Source organism: Sarcophilus harrisii, chromosome 1, assembly GCF_902635505.1.
Source record: "Sarcophilus harrisii chromosome 1, mSarHar1.11, whole genome shotgun sequence".
Lineage (NCBI taxonomy): Eukaryota > Metazoa > Chordata > Mammalia > Dasyuromorphia > Dasyuridae > Sarcophilus > Sarcophilus harrisii.
The window spans coordinates 333,441,136-333,465,106 of NC_045426.1; the positions used below are offsets into that span (position 1 = coordinate 333,441,136).

A 23,971-nucleotide genomic window follows, 5' to 3' on the forward strand; every position below is an offset into this window, starting at 1 on the left:
AAACCACAACAACAACAAAAAAGAATAAAAATGGTGTGTTGTGATCCACCCTCAACTCCCACAGTCCTCTCTCTGGGTATATAGGTGGCTCTCATCTTCATAATATCACTGGAACTGACCTCAATCACCTCATTGTTGGAAAGAGCCACATCCATCAAAATTGATCATCACATAATCTTGTTGCCATGTATCTCCTGGTCCTGCTTATTTCACTTAACATCAGTTCATGTAAGTCTCCTCAGGCCTCTCGGAAATCATCTTGCCGGTCGTTTCTTATAGAACAATAATATTCCATAATATTCATATACCACAATTTATTCAGCCATTCTCCAATTGATGGGCATCCACTCGGTTTCCTTGTCACTACAAAAAGGGCTACCACAAACATTTTTGCACATGTGGGTCATGGACACTTCCTAAAACTCTGCTCAGGTCATATAATTGTTTTACTATTTGTGTAAGATACATCAAGTAATCTGAAGTTCAGCATCCTGAAGGAAGGCTAGCTATATTAAGTTCCCTATCCCGTTATAACTACATTTAGTTTTTTACTTTTTTAAAGTGGAAACTACACATCAGAAACAGGAAATTATCCTTCACCAAAAAGTTGTCCTCCAAGCTACGGATTCTTTCAACCACAAGTAATGATTTTGACTTGTGTCACTGGAAGGACAATCAATACCATAAAACCGAAGTCACCTAAAATCATGTATTACAATCTGGAAAGCACTGCATTTGTTTAGACCCTGATTTTAGAGATTAAAACAACAATGACAAATCTGAGATCCTGAGAGACTGAATTACACAAATCAAAATTCAAACTCATGCTCCAACTCCAAATTCAATGATTGTTCCACTGTTATCTCAATGTAAGTCGGTCAACTGGTCAAGGAGCATTTATTAAACATCTACTGTGTGCCAGGCATTGTGCTAAAGTGCTGGAGATATAAAGGACAAAAGGTCATCTCTGTTCTCAAGGCACTCACAATCTAATAGGTGCTATACACAACCACGTACAAACATGTTATATATAGGATAAACAGGAAATAATCAACAGAAGGCAGGCACGAGCATTAAGCGGAACTGGGAAAGGCTTCCTGGGGAAGGCAGGATTTTAGTTGGGCTTTAAAGCAAACCAGAAGGCAGAACTAAAGGAGGAATGGGACTCCGGGAATGGGACAGTGAGTGAAAAAGAGATGGGTGTCTTGTTTGAGCAAAGTCAAGGAGACCAATGTCCCTGGATTGGAAAGTACGAGGCCTTCACCAGTGGGTCTTAAAGCATTCAGGAGACAGTAACAGCTGACATTTCTAAGCTTCACAGCTTTCAAAGGTTCTTCTCTGCAACAACCCTGAGACAGACAGTAAAAAAATAATCAACTCTTAGTTCTAAGTGAAGAAACTTAGGGAGGTATAGTGATCAGTCACATGGCCTATATCTTTATATACCTTCTGACTGACTCTTGTGCTCTTTACCCTTTACTATAGGATAAAGGGATACTTTTTTTTTTCTTTCTTTTTTTATTTTTATTGAAGTTTTTATTTTCAAAAACATATGCAAGGATAAGTTTTCAACAATGACCCTTGAAGTCCTAGGAAGTGAAACCCCATCATAGCAGTTAAAACTGCCTCTGACCAGTGAATTTTAATAAACAGCATTTAACAAATTAATACAAATGCATGATGATTTTTTAAAAACTTATTTCAATGCCCACTTCATGCCAAAGCTAAAGTTCATGTTTCTGTAAATATGCTAATTCTTACCTTAAATTATTTTCATCAGGCTTACCAACAGGAGCAAAGACAGGTCAGAAATTGCACAGAGGGTCACAGAATTCAGACTTGTAAAAGACCTCAGTGGTCATCCAACCCAAATCATACCTAAAAAACCATACCTCTGAGCTCACAATCACCAGTCGTTCCCCATTTGAGCCTCTCCTCTCCTATGTCCGGGCTTTTGTACAAGTGGTCTATCTTTTATGCCTATAATGCACTGGGATCCACTTTCACCTTTATCAAAAACCTTCATCTATTAAGAGGCTACTTCCTACCAAGTCTCCCCTGATCACACCAGCTGTTAATGCTCTTTGGCCCCTCACATTAGCTTCTATTGCCTCAACTTTGTGCTTCTTGTTTCCTCCCCTTCAGCTCCCTGAACAAGCTCTGTGAGGGAAAGGATTAGTTGGTTTTTATCTTGGTATCCCTAGCACTTAGAGTACCTCACTTAAAGATTAAGTCCTTAATATTTGTTCAACTGAACTGACCACAACATGAAAAGGCTAAAAAAGCTGGAGAGACTCTCTGAGGAGGTGGAAGAGGGACATGCAGGAGGAAATTCACAGTAGTTAGAACACAAAGTACATGGGAGGTGTATAATGATGGAAGTATTTAAAAAAAGTGCTATGAGAATGTGAAGGGCCTTGAAGTTTAGGCAGAGAAAGCATGGAAGCAGAGGGGTAAAATGTAGATAAGATGAACTTTAACCCCACATCTTCATCATAACAAACATTTATATAGCATGTACTATGCACCAGGCTCTTTGCTCACTTGATCCTCAAAACAATGCTGGGAGAAAGGAGCTGTCATCCAATTTTACAGATGAGTAAACTGAGGCAAAGGTGAAATGACTTCTGGGGTCACATAGCTGGTGCATAAGTATCTAAGGCAACATCTGAAGTCAAGTCTCCATCCCTGGCCCTCTGTGCACTACAGTGCCAACTAGCTGCTCTTTCTGGGCAAGTCACCATACCTCTTTGGGCCTGGGTTTCCTCATCTGTACAACCAGGGAACTAAACCAGTCTGTCTGGAAAGTTTAAGTTCTTTAGCTCTAAGTCCTAGAATGCTTTAATTTTCTCATGGATAATAAAGAGTCACTGAAGACTTCTGAGCAAAGGAGTTCTGTGAGCAGACAAGGCCGCAAACCTGGCAGCAGCACAAAGGGGGCATGTTATGGGCAGAGACCAACAGTGATCAGTAATCCCTAAGGTGGGTGGTAATGACCCCCTTCTCCTACCCCAGCCCCTCCCCAACACATGGAAATCAACACGAAATGGAGAGGATTCATGGGCCTCTCCCATTACATATGTATGGGACATAAGAGGTGAAGAGTATTTAACACTTGTATCTAATCGAGAATTTTAACATGGGAAAACGGGCAAATGGCAGTAGCAAAGGTAGAAATACTCAAGTTAGGAAGAAAAGCAACTGTGTGAAAACTGGCTGGTCTCCAGCTGGGGTCATCTTCACCCATGTGCAGCTGCTGAGGCCACAGATTGGGAAAGCAGCAGCGTAAGCAGAAAGAAACATTCAGATCAACCTGCCTGTACCCTTCCCGACCATGGGTGTCCTTTCCCCAAGGACAGCCAATGTTCCACTGTCAGTCAAAGTGGATGGTCCTGTGTCTTCTCAAAGGCTAAGACCAGGTGGTTAACAAAAACAAATGGTGCGCCATGTTTACCTAAGGTAAACTGCCAAACCACAACTGTCTGCTAATGTTCTTCCCACATTCCCAATCATGTTTGCAGAGAGCCCCTCCAAAAAGGCCCTTAAATGATATAAACAAGATGCAAAGGCATTCCTAAAAGCCCCAGAAACACAGGAAGTTAGAACTGGAATGGACATGGAGTCCACAGAGGCCACCAGGCTCTGGGCGACAGGGGATCTTTTCTCCCAGGCACACAGCTTAGACACCTCAGAACTGAGGCTGGACTCAAGGGCTCTCACCCTAGCTCAGGGCACTCTACTCTGCCAGCAGAGGTCCTGTCTAGTGAAGTCCAGCCTCCTCATCTCACCACAGATGGCACTGTGGCCCAGAAAGGGGAAAGATCTGCCCAAGGCCACACACAAGTCAATGGTAAAGGTTTTGTACAATATTTACCCTCCTCAGAAAGGGACCCACATGTGCAAAAATGTTTGTGGCAGGTCTCTTTGTAGTGGCTAGAAGCTGGAAAATGAATGGATGCCCATCAATTGGAGAATGATTGGGTAAATTGTGGTATATGAATGCTATGGAATATTATTGTTCTGTAAGAAATGACCAGCAGGATGAATACAGAGAGGCTTGGATCTTTCCATATTACATGAACTGATGCTGAATGAAAGGAGCAGAACCAAGAGATCACTGTACATAGTAACAAGAAGATTATACAATGATCAATTCTGATGGACATGGCTCTTTTCAACAATGAGACAACTGAGGCCAGTTCCAATGGTCTTGTGATGAAGAGAGTCATCTATACCAAGAGAGCACTGTGAGGACTGAGTGTGAATCACAACATAGCATTTTCACTCTTTTTATTGTAATCGTTTGCTTACACTTTGTTTTCTTTCTCATTTAGATTTTTTTTGTGAAGCAAGATAATTGAACAATATGTATACATATGTTGGATTTAACATTTTCAGCATGTTTATATATATTGGATTGCTTTCCATCTAGGGGAGGGAATGGGGGAAAAGGGGACAAAACTGGAGCACAAGTTTTTTCAAGGGTTAATATTGAAAAATTATTCATGCATATGATTTAAAAATAAAAAATTTTTAAAATATATATTTACTTTCCTCATGTAGTTCTCTGTTCTCGCTACTTTTGAGAGGGGAATATGTCAATATCTAAAGAGCACTTGCCCAAAAGTAGAATGAACTTCTTTGAGAGGCAGCATGCTTCCCCACCAATGGAAGTCTTCCAACAAGGGAGAGACAAACATGTATAGAGAAGGATGAAGAAGAGATTATTAGTCATAAATGGTTTAGACTAGATGCAAGAGTCATTCCAACTTTGGGTTTCAGTGATTCAGTGGCAAGAGCACTGAATTTTGGAATTAGAGGACCCAAGTTTCCACCTTGACTCTGTCATTTACTATATTGAGAGGGATTTGAAGCAAAGCATTGAATCCCTCAGCAAATCACTCTAACCCTTTCAGATTCAGAAAAGATGATCTCTAAGTTCCCTTCTACTTCTAGATCTACAAACCTATAATTCTGTGAAATAGTCCCAATAACTCTCCCACCCAGGTATTCTTCCTCTATCAGATGGATACGAGGGGGACCTAATCAATTAGTTAATTACTTGCTTGTCAAGAGTAAAATGACCAGAGTAAAATAAAATTAACACTCATTTAACTGTTCTGTGCATACCTCCAGAAGCTTCCTATTTTAAAATTTACCTAAAGGCAACAACTGCAGCTGAGTACCATTTTCCCCAAATCACCTAAAAATGAAACCCTTTAGCAAAAAATGTTTAGAACATATTTAAATAAACAAAATTTTCTTAAAACCTGCCACATACAAATATGTACAAAACACTCTCTGTCTCCCCCCATTCTTCTAGGTATTATTGATAAGTGAATTTATAAAGCACCTTAAGTTTACAAAGCTGTATATTTGCTTTTTTCATTTGAGTAAACTAAAAGACCAGTATCAATGCCTAATTTCTGTTTTTGAACAAAATACAAGCTTTGTGGATATATACATATCCACATATATACATACACATAGGACAGGATACTATTGTATTAAATAACAATAAAGTACCACAACTAAATTCCCCATCATTAACGGTCAAATCCCATTTTAAAATCTGAAATCTGTTCATTTATGATGTTACAAGAAGACATAGTACCCAAACTGGATGCAGGCAGATAAATATCCCTTTTAGTTAATCCTTTAGTACATACATCCTGGGGAGAGAGTAACCAAGGGCAATTATTGTTGATTAAAATTAAAGAGGAAAGCAGACTACTAGATCCTATTTGATAAGCAACTAATTTCAGTGATTCCAAAGCCAATCTTTTAACACCAATATTCATCAAATGATGTTATATAGCTAAAATCAGGGAATACCACAAATTCAAAAATATTCAAATGGTGATGGAAAGAGATACTGTAGAGAAAAAAAATTAGAATTTAGCTGTAAAGCTAAATTTGCTAAAACATATTAATAACATGAGCTATAAACAAGTCATGAAAAGGGTATCATTAAAGGTATGAATGAGCAAAGATGGATGAATCACTCGGCACATAAATGGACTCCCTGATGCAGCACTACCCCCCCCCCAAATAAATAAGTAAATAAAAGAATCAGAAGAAAGTCTTCAGCATGTCAAAATTTTCTTTTATGGATAATTACATAAAGATGTGAACAAAAGTAGCAAAAGGAGAGGAGTGAATGTAGTATTATGATTTGCTTAAGTAAAAGGAATATACATTCCAGAGAATCTGAGCTAGAAGGACCCATAGAACATTTAATAGGCCATCTAATCCAGTCCCTTCATTTTAAAATACGAAATACTTCAAAGTTATGATGAAAACTTTAGCCTTTTAAAATATTCTACCTCTTACAATTCTTTTATCCTTTCCTCCATGGTTCTCCAGCTCCCAACTAGCAGCAAACATGACAGAACTCAGATAATTGGGTAAAATTAATAACATCCATTTTTTCTGGGTCGCTATAATAATAATTGGCACTTACATAGTACTTTAGAGTTTGCAGAGCAGTATACGTGTTATCTCATTTGGGCAAAATAAAGGGCAGCCTTAATTCATAATTCTTTCTTAGATAACTGATACAAGGTTAAAAATATCCCAAGGAAACTGGACAGGTTCCCCAAATTAGATCTCTAAAATTTTAAATCCTTCCAAATTTAGGAGTCCTAAAACTTTTGGATACTCAAATCCCAAAATTAAATATGTATATTAAGCTCATTAATGTCCATTTATTTTTTAAATATTAGCTACAAAAAAAGGTACAAATCTCTGCAAAGTCCTTTGGGTTTGAAAGGATCTCAAGAGTTGGCAAAGATCTCAGAACCCCAGAAAAAGTTAAGAATACTACAGATATGCTTTTATTAAAATCAGAATGAAGGAGAGTGTTTGACCTTTCTGCTTCTGGACATTATTACATTTCCTATAATGGAGACTAAGTTAATATTAAAAAATGACATTTATAGTGGAAAAAATGAACCCTCCCCCTCTTTCAAAGTAGGGTAATCCCTCTTCCCATGCTATAATAAAACAGTTTTAGAGATCCACTTGAAGAAATAAGTGATTCAGACGCCACAATTATTATGTGTCAGAACTAGGACTTGAATCCAAGGCTTGAGTCTGAAACCAATGTTCCATCCATACAATCAAATGCCTTAAAATCTTTCTATTTATCCTTATTCAATTTCATCTTATTAGATTTAATCCTGCCTGGAAACCACCTTTTGGTCCTGCTTCTGGATCCCTTCTTGGAACTCTTATCCTTCCCTACTTTCTTGTCATCTGTCAATTTGATGGGCTCGCTATCCCTATCTTTATAAAAATCTCTGATTCTTTTTAATATTTGACTTTCTACTTTTAAAAAAGGCTTTTCCACTTAATAGAATTTTTCAATTACACGTAAATATAGTTTTCAACATTCATTTTTATAAGATTCTGAGGTCCAAATTTTTCTCCCTTCCCTCCCTCCTTCCACTAAAACAGCAAGCAATCTGATATAGGTTATCCAAATCACTGATGGTAAAAGATGTTAAGCAGCACAGTGCCAAGCACAGATCCCTTGTAGCTAAGAAACAAATTAAGGGTTGCCAAGTATCAGTTTTGCAAGGATCTACTTTTGATGCTCTGTGATTGACACATATCTTTTGGTTATAAATAGGTAATTTCTAAATACTAGTAAAATCATCAAGCAGTCCTATTACAATCTTTATTCTACTCTATGCATTATTTTTACCAAACGTTTTTTCCCCTCCTTAAGAACCACAAAGGTAAAATTTAATTACAATCCATGTTCATATTAATAACACAAAGAAAAAAAAAGTTTCCAGACATTCTACCAAGTCTAATTAAAAAAAAAAAAAATGCTAAGGGCAATTCCCCCAAAAGGAGCTCCAAAGATACTTAACCATATTTCCCAACTACACATCTATGGTCCTATGGTCCCCAGCAAGGTTGTACCAATTCACAAAACTGTTACCACCAAAAGCTCTTTACTTCTTCAAAAGCTTATAATACAAACAAAACAAAACAAAAAAAACATACACATCTCCTCATCTTCCTCTCTCTATTCTATCTCTATCCCACCATGGACCTGGGGAACTTCCCAAATGATTTTACTTATTTCGTTGGTCAGCAGCAGAAAATAAATTATAAAGCATTTGTTTTAGAACAAAGGCAGTCTAGCATCACTGGAATAAATGTATAAATTATAACATATACTGAAGGTGACATTTTCAATGGACAAAAAAGATCCAGTCTTCTTATTCAAATGAATACTTTAAGAGTTTACAGGCAACATGTTCAGAAGTCAGGCAGCTCTGACAGAATGGAGAGAAATGTCACTGTTCGGAGCGAGAAAAAAAGGGTCATGTGACCCTAGATAAGTCACTTGAGACCTCCTAAAACTCCAGCACTACCTCCTGCTTAAGATTGTTGTGAGGAAGAAATGTGATAATGTATTCAAAAAGCATTATTCTTCATGTCAGCTTTATCATTACCATGGGAATCCTTGAACAATTATTGACTTATGAATGAAGCAATCCTTTTCCAAATGACATCTATAAAAAAGAAAGAATACTTCGATATAAATTAATAATACTGGCAGAAGCCCTTTCTTAATTTAAAAAAAAAATATCTAAACATTCAGGTCTTTGGAATGAAGCTATTTTCATGCCCTAGCAGACACTACACTAACAATGTTTTGTTGATATTAAAACAATAAAATTGGTAACAAGCCCCTCCTCCCAAAACAAAACTGTGTGTAACAGAAAAACAAAACTTTGTAACAAAACTGTATAACTATATCCATAACTGCCTAATAATTTAGTAGGAATTATATCTGAACTCAATAAATGTTTCTTAAAATGAAGTTAACTAACCTTACTAAGCCAAGTAAAATGTTATAAGATTTCTTACAATTTTTACAATTGATAAATAACAGAAATATTTGATTGCACACCATTTTTTGATGATGTTTTGCTTAACTATTTTTGGATATTTTGTTATTTTATTAAAAGATGTGAACACTATACTGGAAGCTGGACTTGGAGTCACAAAAGTCCTGCATTCAAGGGAAGACTTCTGACACTTAAAAGCTGTGTGATCCTGAGTAAGTCACTTGACCTCTTTGTTCCTCAGGTTAACTCCCTAGGATTTATGTATTTAGTCATAGATAGGAAGGAAGGAAGGGAGGGAGAGGAGGGAAGGAGAAAAATGGTAAATGGGGAAGGAAAGGAAGGAGGGAAGAAGTGAAGGGAGGGAGGGAGGAAAGAAAGGAGGGGAAGAAGGGAGGGAAAGAAGGAAGGAAGGAAGGAAAGGAAGGAAGGAAAGGAAGGAAGGAAGGAAGGCGGTAGAAAGGAAGGAAGGAGGGAGGAAGGGAAGAGGGAGGAAGGAAGGGAAAAGGGAGGGAGAGAGGGAGGGAAATAAGGAAAGGAGAGGAGGGAGGGAGGGAGAGAGAGAAGAAGGAGAAAGGGGAAAGGGGGGAAAGGGGAAAGGGAGAAGGAAAGGAGAAAAGAAGGGAGGGAAGAATTACATTTTCTACAAGCTGTTAAGCTGAAATTCAAAGAACAGTGGCCAATCAAGGCTTCCAAAGCTCTTTCTACCACCCCCTATTCAAGCTATTTTAATGAGGAAACCTATTTAATTATTGAGACCATATTCCTGTCCTCTTGACAATTAACCTTCTCAATAAGAACATTATCTTATTTTTAGAACTCTCCATTTCAATGCCTATACAATGCCAGCTTATTTCTTAAGGACAATGACATGTTTTGCAACATGTCTTGGTAAGAAATGTAGAAGGAAGCAATAAGTTTTACATGGAAGTGAAATGCTACAAGTCCTATAATATAAATCTTATCCCAATAAGTACTCTGCAATGAAGACACAAAAATGGGGGGGGGGGGGGGGGGAGTGAGAAGTCCGTCTTTAATTTAAGAAGAAAGGCTATGATCTAATAGGCTGATGAGGCATATATACCATTGTTCTTTACTAGAGTTGTAATTTACTAAACTACAAACTACATCATCTTATGTGCAGAAAAGTCATGAGAGAAATCTCTTGCTTCCTTCCTTCCTCCCTCCCTTCTTACTAGAGACTAGAAAGCTATGACCTAATAAAGTGATGATATATACCACTGTTCTTTACTAGAGTTGTGATTTACTAAACTATAAACTATATCTTATGTGCAGAAAAGTCAAAGTCATGAGAAGTGGAAGATTTCCAAATTGTTGTACAATTCATTTGATACTAGCTACCTGCTGCTTTGGACTGGCCATTTCCAAATCCTCCTACTTTATCATTATCTAGTTCACACCACTCCATTAGTGTCCATTAGTGAAGTATTTAATATTTCATCAAATGTTTTACTGAAAATTAGTTATTTTTCCAATATTTCCCTTATCCATATAGTTATTCAGTCTAATAAAGTGAGGTTAGTTTGCCATTAATTGCGCTTGACAGACTATTAATTGTTAATGCTTCTATAAAAATTGATGGGGATTATACGTGGGTATGACAATATAATATCATAGACTCATAGGAGTTGGCTCTATCACTCAATCCACTCTACTTATCTGAAGGAAGGTGGTTTGTTCAAGATCACACACAATAATAGTAGAACTAAGATTTGAATCCAGGTCCTCTGGCTTCAAATCTGTGATTTCCCCACTATTCCAGATTACATATATGTATTACTGTACAACAGTATACACAATATACTTATAATACATATCATAGGCAATTGAAAAGAGATTAAATCATTAATACACACATCTCTCAAACTCTATAGGCAATATTTGGGAGATTTTTATCCTAATGAAATTTTGAGTTTTCCTTCTATCAATTATGACTTAAAGAAAAAAAGAAAGTCATTCCCCCTACTTCTCTCCCCTTCCCCCCCTTTCCCAAAGGTGTGTGTAAATGGAAGAAAATGAGACCTGAAATTTCATGGATATAGGGAATTCCTAATAAGCAGTTTCCTTCTACCAAAGCAGATCTACACTCCTGCAATTTAAGAACTTCATACAATTTACTATAACTTTCCTGGAGCCACAAATCAATTATATGCCTTGAACCTAGGTCTTATTGATCTGGAGGCTAGTTCTGCCCTACAACCAGTTGCAGCATCTCAATTATACTTTTAATCAAATTAAAAGAAAAAAAAGGCTAAGTAGTGAATAAAAACTTTTAGCATAGATAGCCAATTATTTTTTAACAAAATAGGATACTTTAATAGAATAGGCTTTCTACTTTTAATAAAACAGTTCTAGTTTAATAGAAAGGTGTACACAAAGACATTCTCTATCTAATGTCCAAATGCTCTGGAAGAAAAAATTATGTTGGTGACTTTGCACAGGTCTACCTCACTTCAATTCCATTCAGTTTCATGTCATGGTATCATTTCTCTGAGTCATGGTCCTCCTCAAAAACAAAGGACAAACGATGACAACAACATCTAATAAGTTGGATCTAAGAAAACACATTAGATGAAATAAGTTACATGGAACAATAAGTCCCTAGGAACAAGGTTATAAATGGGCTCTTTTAACTTTGAACAGGACTCATGATTTTTATAGATATACTAAGAATGTTAGTGTGAAACAACAATAGCCAAGGAAACCTAATGTGGAACAAATGTCTAAACGCAATTTCTTTTAAAAGAATCTCACCCAGATTAATATAAGAGATCTCAATATAATTTAATTAAATATTTAATATACCAGTTAAATTCAAAGAACGATGCCATGTGCTAGACATACAAAAAGTAGTTACAAGGGGCTTAAATTAATCCTCACGAAGCTAATATTCTACAGAAGATTACATTTAATGCTGGTGTGTCCTAATCTTACTTTCCTCTTGCTTATTCAAAGATTAGAAAAGATAGATAACTCAAACTTTTCCAATTCTGCAGACTCCTTTCGATTTAAAAAGAAAAATAATTTCTAAATTTATAATCCTCAAGTTTTACTATTAAAAACATAATTTTACTATAAACACTATTTTAGGTAAATATGTACTGATTGTTTTTGAAAGGTTTTCTAAAACATTTCACTTTAAAAAGCTTTTTTTAAAAAATGACAACTGGCTGCTAAAGTCAGTAATTCTTTATGTGGTCATCAAAACGCATCTTGGAAAGAATCATTAGGAAAGTGCGCCTTTAAAATTAAATTATACATTTTGGAGACTAGCCACCTAACAAGAGTAAGTAGAGATAGCAGATAGACTTCTGGAAACAAGTTTGTTATCTCTGGGGACAAATTCAGTTTGAAAACTGAAACATTGCTTCAATACTAAATGTGATCTTTTAGACTATTTAAACACTAGCTTCTTACAGATAGAACTGTTTTCTTTAAGCTTTCTAAACTTATAGAAAAATCTCAGGAAATCCTCTCAAAGATAGAATGACTGGTGTAAAGGCTAGAGTCTATTATAAATTATTTTGAAAACTCTCTTAAAAAGAAGAGTATATAAATATATATATATATATATATATATATATATATATATATATAAAAAGAAGGAAAGAAGGGGAAGAAATTATTTCACCACACTTTTACATTTCCTATTTTTTTCCCTTCCATTCTTTTTTTACCCTAATGAGCAAACAAAAGCTAACCAGATTTTCTCAATAAGTTTTAGGGCATTTGGAAAGGTCAGAATCTATGTTTATATCAGTCTGGGAACTCATAGGCTGGAAACTCCCTTCCAGAATGCAGCTTGATAGCTCTTCTGTAATTTATAGTCTTCAGAGAGTTTTCCTAGCACACTGAGAGCTTAAGTGATCGGCCCAGGGTTACAGAGCTAAACTATGTTAAGGGCAGAACTTGAACTCAAAGTCACCCAAAGGCTGGTCCTCCGTCCACTGGGTTCCTACTGGAGAATCAGTACTCTGAGTTTTTAAAAGGAAAGTCTAATTAGAAATTCAAATCAGCCTAGGAGTTTCTTAAGGCAGAAGGTCTAAGCCAATATCAGGCTCAAAAGACAGATGCAAATGAAAGGAGTGTTAACAACAAGGAAGGTTGTTAAGTCTTCAATTTGCAACAGAGTCAAAAGTTGAAAAAAGACTTTAGAGATCATTAAATCTATGATTGGCATTTTATAGTAGAGGGAAATGAAACCTAGAGCCAGGATCCTGCAATGCTGCTTTTATTTTAAAGTATTTTACATACTTTTTGACAATCTAATTAAGAAGTTAACCATATGTTTCACAAAGTATGTAAGATTAAATAGTTATGCTATTTTCTGGGCAACATACTTAGTGGGAAAACTGTTTCCAGAAAAGGGCAAATAGTGAATAACTTCTGATTCCCAGGGTTTAGGAGATGAGTCAAAAGCTCTGATCTGAGAACCAAAGAGAACTCAGTCCTTTCATAATCACTTTCGTTAAGTTTAGAAAAGCATGTTTTCATCTCTCCAGATTTATTTCTCCAGTATCTGTTAATTCTGAAATTATTACCCACCTCTATATATAAAGCACAAAATGGTAGCCCACAGAGACTGTTTATAAATGAAGCTAGGAAGAATTGTTAGTTCATGTGAAACACAAGTCTCTTGTATTCTGGCAATGTAGAAATTAGAGAGCTGTTGTAGGGATGTGCCAGATACATGTACTGTGTTTTTTCTGTCTGGGATGGGTGACAACCAATTATGTCTTGTGGGATGTGGAAGCTTCTCCCTATTGAGGTGAAGCTGAAAGAACCAGGAATAGGTAGGCATGCATTCTCCTAGAACTACCCTCAACTTTCTATGTGATCATAAGTGCTTTACTTCTCTTTTCTGGACTCAGTTTGCCCATATATTAAAAAAACAAGATTTGCCATAAACTATTTCTATAGTCAAGTCTAGCTTCAAAAGACAAAATAAAATAAACAAAAAAACTATAAAAAAAAGAGGTTTAGATTATACTTATTTAACTACTTTCTCAACTACAAGTTTCTGTCACAGACCTTTCTGTTGAGAAACCAAAGGTATAACTAATGTCTGCAAGTATGCTATATTATTACATGAGAAACAGCTGCTTCTCACGGTGTTATAAATGCCAGAGTTAAAAGTCAATATTATTGCTTGGCAGATGACTGACTGGAAGCTGCTAAGGATTCTGGAAAATTGTTAACTTGATGATCATTAAGATCCCTTTTTTCCTTAATATCAGAAAATTCTAACATTGAAGACAAAATTTCCAAGAAGTACGTACCAGGTAGAAAATAAAGCAATTACAAATACAAAGCAATTCTCAACTTTCCAGAGAACTAAAAACAACTACAAAATGCACTTCCTTCTACCATCTCTTAGAATCCCTAGTTTTTCTCAAAGCTCACCTAAACCATGGGGCTTTTCCAAATTCCATTCAGTTTTTAATACCTATCCTCCTCCTCCTCTACCAAAATGACTCTTATCAATGTTTCATATATATAAATACGTGGTGACATGTTAGATTAGTGCTATACAAAGTATCTTCATCTACAAGTATGTCACTGACCCAATACTGTACATATGCTAGTTTATTTGAGTTCCCTCCTTCCCCACTAGTGAATTTGCTTGCTCTTGTCACCTCTAGCCATGCTGAAATCAAGGACTTCACAATACTTCAAACTCAACAATAAATCCACTATGCAAAGATCTGAGCTAGGAAGCTGTCTGGAAGAGGAGAGTCAACATTCCCTCTCAGACTAATGCAAGCACCAGAATAAGGAGAGGTGCCTTCTTTCTTAAGTCACACTCTTTTCTGGCAGAGGCTAAGAAATCAGTGGGATAAAAAACAGAGATGATTTGCTCCAAGTATTTTTAAGTATAGCAGGTGCTAAAAGACTCAATAAGAACCAAGAGATGTGTTTCATGTTAAAGTGTGTTATATAAATATAAAGGCAATCTGCCATAATTTTTAAAGGTGGGATTAACTACATTAACAACATATGTTAAACAACACTGACTGATGCTTTTTAAGTTTTAATTTAAAGGATTCAAGCATAAGAACAGAACTCTCTTTGTCCCCTGCCATACAATACAACAGTATGTTCTGCCTCTCCACTCCCCAAAGCAGATAATTGGAATATAGAACCTAAGAACTCACTTATTTTACTTATGGGAAAAGAAGTCCAGAGAATAGAAATGAATGGCCCAGAAGGATGCAGTTGGTTGAATGTGTCACCTGATCAAGGCCTCTGACTGTACCATGTTCTTTCTAGGACATCAGTAGGCCTCCATGAATCAGATAATATGGATTTCTCACAGGCAATTCCAGACATCTTGCTTTGACCCAGGAAAAGACAAATAAGTGTCTTTTTACTAGGGAAGTCTCCACATCATGAACAGCAATTCAACAATGTCCTTTGGACCGTCTCTCCCTCCCATCTAAGCATGCAGAAAGGCTGAGCCAACACAGCCTACACCTTTGTTAAATGAGTCCAGCCAGCTCTTACCTATCTCTGAGTCACTTTGGCCTCGAGAGGTAAATCTTGGTATTGAGGACTTACTACAAAATCACTTTACTTAAGGCTGTAGTAAGAACACCCCCGCTGATCCTGGCTCCTCTCCAGCCTGGGATTCCACCTTACATGCCTTACCTCTGTAAAAGGAATTATTTCTAATGCCTATAACTCCCACCCGATTGGTAAACACCAGACAAATGGTACAAAGCTAGTTAGCTGCCAGCTAGCTATAGCTACTGGCCATATGAACCATCCAGAAAGACTGAATGGCCAATGGCAAGAAAAGGCTAAAAGGTTTGAAGGATGAATCTCTGGGACTTCACCTGTAAAACAAAGCAATCAGGCTAGATCTAGACTTCTGAGAGCCCTTCGCTTAAAATCTATGATTCTATAATCACCAGCTACTAGCACCAAGCCACAAAGCATAAGAGCATTTCATCCCTCTTAGAACATATCCTCAAATCAATAGCCAATTTAATTCTAAATCAGATTTAGATAGACAGATCCCAAGGACCAGCTCTGTCCCAGCAAAGCAAGTTTGATCTCAGAACATTCTGTGAAGCACTTTGAGTCATCTCAAGTCCAGAGGTCACAGTATCACGACTTAGAATTAAAAAGAGGCCCTCCTGATCATCATAACCAATTGTCTCACTTTACAGACAAGATAACTGAAACCTGCCAGAGAAAAATGATTAGTCTACTCCCACAAATATTCTCAGCAAGTACCAGAGTCAGGATTTGAACACAAGTGTATTAAGATTTCAATGGTCATTTTAACTACACACTGCTTCTCAAATCTCTGGAAAGCCAACTAATACAGAATCAACCTATTCTGAAGGGAGCACTACTGAATTCTGCCTATGTCTTCATCAAGCCTTTATTCATAAGATTCCCAATTCCAAATGTTACCCCCCTTTGGAGTTCTCTCAAGGACCTTCCACCCTCACCTTCATCCCAAGAGGCACATGCTGTATAACCTAACCCCTGTCTAAAGTACTTACTTATTTACACTTAACACTTATCTTATTATTCCTTACTCTTACTCAGGAATAACCATTTCCCCAAAACACCATGAGCTGAGCCACTTTTTCTGCATTTCTGCTTGTCAGTCTACCTGATTCCTGCAGACTTTAAAGAACCAAGAATTAGCAGAGACAAAGCATCTCTAAATTGAAAGGTATCTTTTCAGTAAGGCTGGGCCTTTAAAAACAGGAGATACAAGGGAGAGGCTCTCCATAAAGGGAGGGAATAGGAGGAAAAGAAAGATAAGAGAAGGTAAGAAGAAGGAATATCAATTTCTGAGTTATCTTCCCAGGGACAGCTGAACCTATGCAATTCTTTCAGAATACGTTCCTATGACAGATTTTCTCCCATCAAGCCGACCCAGGTTTCCCCTTGGAATCTCATCCACTACACTACTCGGCACTAAAATCAAGAACAGATGTTTTTTGTGACAAATATGGAAATATATTTAGAAGAATTGCACACATTTACTTATATCACATTGCTTGCTGTCTTGGGGAAGGGAGAGGGAGGAGAAAAGGAGAAAAATTTGCAACACAAGGTTTTACAAAGGTGAATGTTGAAAACTATCTTTGCATGTATTTGGAAAAATAAAAATATTATTTAAAAAATAATTCTTCTCTGAAGCAACTTCCCCTGGAATACCCCTATAGGACCTACTCTGACCCTAAGGAATCCCAGCTCTGTTACTTAATTGGTAAATCATAATCTCTGAAGAGTTCAGTTTCATCACCTAAGGGGAAATGAACTAGATTTTCTAACTTTTTAGTCTTAAGATCCCTTTAACCTCTTAAAACTTACTGATTCCCCCCTAAAGTTTTTATTTACATAGATTATATATTTACCATATTATTAGTTAAAATGTTGCTAAAATATCAATATGAGAAAACAGTTTGACCTTGTGGATCCCCAAATAGGCCTCAAAGACCCTGGACCAACCTTTGAGAATTGCTAGACCAGATTATCAATAAGAGTCTTTCCAGCTCTAGCATTCTTTAATCCCCTTGTAGATGCTATGCTCAAAACAAATATCTATAACCTAAGAACTAACCACTAACCATCTTCTCCACAAAAAGTAGTAACCTCTTACCCGTGTAGGAGACATTCTCTCCTCCAATTACCTCTGCATAAAATTACAAAAAGAACTAGAAAAGAATGGTCAGATTGAAAGGAATCCAAAATCAGTCCAACCACTTAAGTTTCAGAGGAAAATGCAGTGATCCTCAGTAGTAAAGTGACTTGCCCAATGTCATATAGTATGTTAGTTACAAAGCCAGAACAAGATCCAGGTCTCCTGATGCTCAGATCAATGCTCCATCTACTACACCACAATATTTTTCTTCTAGACTTCTTTTCTCTCCCTTTGCCAATAAGTAGCAGTCTCTCAATCTGGCATTGCATAACTAATCTCAGGGTGTATCTCAATGACTCTAGGCCACCACATGCCCACCATCTTTCCTAATATCTGGGTGAATTCCCAGCTCTGTGCTTTATTGATCCACTTACCAGAAAACCTTCTGGTAATATTTTAATTAAATTGCTAAATGCTAATTTATTTCTAAGAAATAAATGATTCCCTAGTGAAATAAAAATGCAAGAACCACACCCTTAACAATTTTCCAATGGCTGCAGCTTCCCTCACTGGCATTTAGCAATAAAGATTTATTTTCATAGAAACAGTCAAAGGTCAAGTTCCAGAATTATGCTTCAGGTCCACCCATGAATCATTCCATGGCTGCAGTCCACAGTTCTCATACATTTTTGCCACAATATTCCCAGAGTAAGTCACAATTAGGCTGGGTCAACATTACTGGTACTAATCCAGAAATAACAACTCACATTTATATAGCACATCATGATTTAAAAAACCCACCATCCTCATCATCCTTTTTGGTAGTGCAAATATTATTAGTCCCATTTTACAGATGGCAAAATGGAAACTTTGAGAAGTGACTTTCCAATTATCTCACAGCTGTTAATATTGGATTCTGTCCACTATACCACAATGCCACAATTTTCAGGAAGCATTAAGCACAGGATCTTCTTCATCCTCTTACCAAAAGGGTATTAAATCAATTTAGTCTGGTAACTGAGCTTCTTTCCCAGATGCTTAAGGAACAAAACCACAAAATCCTGGAGCCAGAATGAACATTGGAAATTACTTGGTTCAATGGTTCTTAATCTATAGGTTACATAGAATTACTGCAAATGATCTGAAAATTCATATATGTAGCAGTCATTATCATTTTGATCCTTATTTAGTGCCAACAAAATATGCAGCATGATGAACTTTGTGTCTCATCTACATTACTGAAGACCCATTTCTTTCTAATGAGAATTTTTTCCTAGACTCTCTTCCCTGTAATTTATAAAATATAAATTCATTTAAAAGTGTTATTGAATTCACAGTCGCTTTCAACCAAAGGATGCTGATATAACTACTATTATGAGGGGAAAGGGTTTCCACTCAGTAAGGAATAAATGTTTTGTTGTTTTTTGGGGTTTTTTTTTTTTTTTTTTTTTTAAGAAAGAGATGTCCTCAGATTAAGAAAGGTGGTCCAATCCATCATTTTATAGAGTAACTGGAGCCCAAATCAGGCAAGTGATTTGCCCACGTTCACTGCTGACAATAGATTCAAACTAGAGACTTCACAGGATTACAGAATTTGGAACTGGAAGGACCCTTAGAGATCATTTAGCTTAACTTCCTCATTGTACAAATGAGAAAACTTAGGACCAAAGAAGTGAAGTCATTTGATCGAGGTCACAAATGTAGTAAGTAAAAGTGCTTCTAAATCTACTGCTTTTTCCATTAGTGGCAACTTTAGAAAACTGTACAATTCAAAATCAATCTATTTCAGAACTGAATGAGACTACCATTTAAGAAGGAGGGACGTATCAGAGAAATGAAGAAATCTGTCTAACATATAGTTAGTTATAGAGTTGGAATGAGAGCCTGACGCCTAGCTTCCAGACTAGTGTTCTTTCTCCTATATTATGATACCTCTATCTCAGAACAAAACAAGCCAACCAAAATTGGTAATTGAGTAAATAGGTACTTGGATGCTCTTTGTGTCATTAAACCATATGTTTTCATAATACCCAGCAATAATGCACTTGAAAGTGACATAAATAATAAATAATGTCTGTAGAAAATTAGTCAACAGAACTTCTGAGGATGTTTTGCAACCCACCAAATTCTTAAAGTACACTAAAAGGCACATAATAATAGAACTTGGAAGGGACCTTATAACACAATGTTAGAGTTAGAAGGGTCTTTAGAGACCATCATAGGTCTTATATAGGTCTTACATAGACAAGAAAGTAATAATAGGAATGATTAAGTGACATGTACCCTGCCTGATTTTCTTCCAGCAATACAGGAATGAACCAACATTCTTTAGAAGGGGTTAACTCTGAAAATAAAATGGAAGCATACCAAGACAGCAGGGTGGAGCAAGACAAAAGTTTAACAACCAAGCTAAGCAAAAAAGTTGAAGGAAATGAAACAGTGAAAATCAAATTAAGACAAAGAGGAAGTTTTTGAACAAACATTAAACTCAGACAAAAGTCTATCATGCTTGTTGCAGCTGACCTGATTACCAATTTCATCTGATAAAAGACAATAGTTATGAAAAATACTTAGGTAATTTGCCAGAATAAAAAATATAATTATTATAAAGCCAACCCAAGTATAGTGTAGTGTAAGGAATGGTGACTGGGAAGTTAAAGCAATCTCAGTTTTAATGCTAGCTCTTTCACTATCTGGTTTTGTGACTTTAGTCAAGTAATTTCCCTTTCACAGACTTCAGTTTCAGCATCTGTAAAACTGGGGAATAACAACAGTTCTCTAAATAATAAACAATTCTCCAAAGTCCCATCCCATTCTCCCTCCAATTCAAGAGGCAGGAAGCTATTGTCATATATAAGATACCTGGTACATAATATTTCAGAGTCTGATTCTTTTTGTACAGCAAAATAACGTTTTGGTCATGTATACTTATTGTGTATCTAAGTTATATTTTAATATATTTAACATCTACTGGTCATCCTGCCATCTGGGGGGGGGGGTAAGAGGTGAAAAATTGGAACAAGAGGTTTGGCAATTGTTAATGCTGTAAAGTTACCCATGTATATATCCTGTAAATAAAAGGCTATTAAATTTAAAAAAAAAAAAAAAAAAAGATACCTGGTACATAATTCTAAAAGTTAAAAAAAAAAAAAAACCAACAGATAAGATTCTTCACACAAATCTCTGACCTCTCCAAGTGTGTCCTGACACTTAATAATTTACAATTTTCCCTGTTAAACATTCATTGGCATCACCACTAAAATAGTAAAAGGGCAAAAAGGGTTGAATCTGTCCAAATATTACACTTTTAAAGTTTTCTTAAAGCTCTATTTGTGATTCAGCAATTCAGAAAGTCAAGAATTTGTAGCAGTAATGTTCTCAGTTTCTCAGTCCTGACTTTCAAAAGCCCATAAAGCATATCTGTGTTTTTCCAAAGAGCTATTAAACCCCTTTTCAAATTTTGAGGGGGAAAAAATTTGAATTTACTTTAATTTTTAAAAGTAAACTTTTTACCACCAGAAACTATTAAAAAAAAAAAAAAAAACAAGAAGTTAACAGCTTACTCCTCGGCACACAGTAGGAGCTCAGAAAATTAACTCAAAAACATCGGATCACTGTACAAGTGAGTTGAATTTCTCTCTCGGGAGGATAGTACATGTCTCACCTTTCTGGGGGAGGATGGAGAGAGGGGGTGGATGGATACAGAACTCAAAAGCAGCGAAATGGCACATTTTCAGAAAAAAAACAAAAAGGATGCACCCCTGGGAATCCGGTTGTGTTGTTACTTTGTTACTTCTCAAACGGCCAAGTACCAACCGCGAAATTGTCAAGGACCTGACCCACGAAAGGCACCAAAGCCGCTAGACCACAAGGCCCTGGCAGCGTCTCAGAGAAATCTAAGTTTCAGAAAACCCTTCTCCTCCTAATTCTTTTCTCTAATAAATTTCAGGTTCATCCCCACACCCTCCTCCTCCCATCAGTGCTGCCCTTCACCCACACCAAACTTTCCAGAAGCTGCATCGCTTCTCTTTCCTCAGTGAGAGACCAAGTCCCCCCAGTCTCCCCAACCCCGCTTTTTTTTTTTTAAAGACCCAGACACACCAGGGTCCGGGACCGCCGTGCACGCGGGAAGGAAGTAAGGCCGGCGGACGGCCCCGGTGCCTGTCCCAGGGCGGGAAGGGGGCCGGTGGGGATAGACCATCCTGGGACGCAGCGGGGTGGCGAGGGGGGCCACCGGGCTCCCGCGCGCCCAGAACGGAACCCCATGGGGACCCGACCCAAGAGTGGCTTAAGCCCACCGCCAGGCCCGAAGAGGAGAGTGACGGCAGGTCAGCCCCCAGCAGGGACGCTGGGACCACGCCGGCCCAGGGCGGGGCAGTCCCGGGCAATGGCCCGGGGTGGGGGGAAGGGGAGGGTCACTCGCCTGCCCACGGTCTGGTTGGCCAGCTGCTTCATGCGGTTGAATTGTTTCTTCATGGTGGCGTCCGGTGGGGCCGGGGAGGCAGTGTGTCCTGGGCAAGGGGGCGCGGCGGGGCTCGCGGGCAGAGAGGTGGGGGTGCGGCCAGGCCCTGCCTGCTCCTACATAGTGTCCGGGCGGCAGCGACTTAAGCACTGAGCTCCCGGGACCAGCCGACGCCCCGGCCCCGCCCCCTAGCCCGCCCCGGCCAGGACCCAGCAACGCGTCACTTCCGGTCGAGCTACCTCCGACCTAGTCTGGGAGGCCTGTCCGAGAGCTGGCGACGGCGGCGGCCTGCCCTTCCCCCAGGCCCCGGGGCCCGCGGAGCCGGCATAAGGGGCCGCCCCTCCAAGCATCCGAGTGTGGGCAGTTTCGTTTTCTCTTCCTATTTTCTCTTGCACGCATAGAAACGGTTTATAATTAGACCTAGGAAGTTTCAGCTCCTGACCTACAAACACTTTCCCCCTGGTGGACATTTAAACGTTTCCTTTCCCACACGGGGAAAGAGCAGCGTTAACCCCTCATTTACAAGTGGTACAGTCATGAGGAAAGCCCCTAAGAGATGTAGGCCCCTGATGCTTCCTGGACACGAAATGAAATGGGATATGGATAAATTAATCCAATAAACATTTATTAAATGCCTACCTTGTGCCTAGTACTGTGCTATGATAGTAGCAAAAAGAAATAAAAGACGGCCCTCAAGGAGATTCTAAGAAGCACCATTCTCTGAAACTGATGAGGCAATTCTGGGTTGAATTGTAACCCACTTTGTATGGCGTGTTTCTGTTGCAGTAATAAAAGGTGGTGTGATGCACCAGATTAGAAGTCAGGTGATGTACATTTCAGTCCCAGTTTCCCTTTCCCCCTTACTTAGCCACATGACTTGGGGCAGGTTACCCTCACTGTGCCTCATTTTCCTCAGAGGGAGTTGTAATCTCTGTCCTGTCAATTTCTGTCCTGTCAATTTCTCAAGGTCATTATGAGTTTCAAATGAGATCATGGATGTCAAAGTTCTTAGAAAGTTCAACTGGAATGGATGATTATTTCCTTGTTAAGGAAGTCTTTCTTCCTCTTGTTTTAACCTCCTTCCAGCCCAAATCCTGCCTTTTCTTCCAGCTTTTCCTAATCTTCCCCTTAATTCTAATTTCTTCTTTAGTTTCCTCCAATTCTGTCTTGTTTTTCCATAGTTGATTGCATAGTATCTCTCCTATTAGATTGTGATTGGAGAACAAGGATTGTTTTTTACAATTTCCTTTGTATCCTCAGAGATTTAGCACAGTGTGGGGTGGAAGGGGGGCATACTAGGTGCTTAGAAAATGTATTTTGATTGGTTGACTATTTGAGTGATGGATGCAGATAAGAAGTTAGGAGGAAGAAGGGAGGATGGAGAAAAAGAATAGGTAAATCTCTGCTCTGCTTTACTTTATAAATGGAACTGCCAGCCTTACTAAGTAAGCAAATTGGTTGGTTCAAGGAAGGAGCTGTTTAAGGATCTACCTCACTAGGCTTCTTAAAGGGGAGACATTAGTGTTGGAGAATACTTTTTGTTTTTCTCTCTGTGACCTAGGCAGAATTGGACTGCCAATCTTTTACTTCCTCCAATTTAGAATCCAGGCCCTTTGGTGCATTTTTTAAATGTAATTTTGGAGAAAAAATGAAAGTATTACTGTTAAGTTACAGGCAAAGCAAGAACTTATCTACAAAGACAGATTAAATTTTGAATTAAATTGAGGGAAATCAGCAGCAAGTAAAAGTAAGGGGTTGCTGGCTTTTGAGTTGGACTAGTATGAGATTTGGAAGAAGAATAAAATATTAATTTAAAAAGGGGTGCTATTGAAAGAGGGAGCTCATGGTTCTTTTGCATTTCTTTTTATTGTAGCAAGTAACAGTTATAAGAGACTTTCAGTTTCAAAAAAAGAAAGATGTGGGATCTGAGGTATGTTAATAATGTGCTTGTGAGTCATTAATATAAGGTGAATTTTAGAAATATCAAAAGGTAAAAATGAGGAAAAGGAGATA

At 37.8% G+C, this 23,971-nt stretch overlaps 1 protein-coding gene across 4 annotated transcripts in view; it reads right to left on the bottom strand.

Moving 5' to 3' along the window:
- Window positions 1-22,162, bottom strand: part of ARHGAP17 (Rho GTPase activating protein 17) — a 127,350-nt gene extending 105,188 nt beyond the window's left edge. For 2 of the 4 annotated variants that reach the window (XM_031945575.1, XM_031945576.1), the window contains exon 1: window positions 21,920-22,162. In XM_031945575.1, the coding sequence (XP_031801435.1) occupies window positions 21,920-21,972 (53 nt within the window). In that variant the 5' untranslated portion in view covers window positions 21,973-22,162. The remainder of the gene's footprint in view (window positions 1-21,919) is intronic. The other 2 variants (XM_031945577.1, XM_031945574.1) reach the window with 1 other exon arrangement.
- Window positions 22,163-23,971: the final 1,809 nt, after the last annotated feature.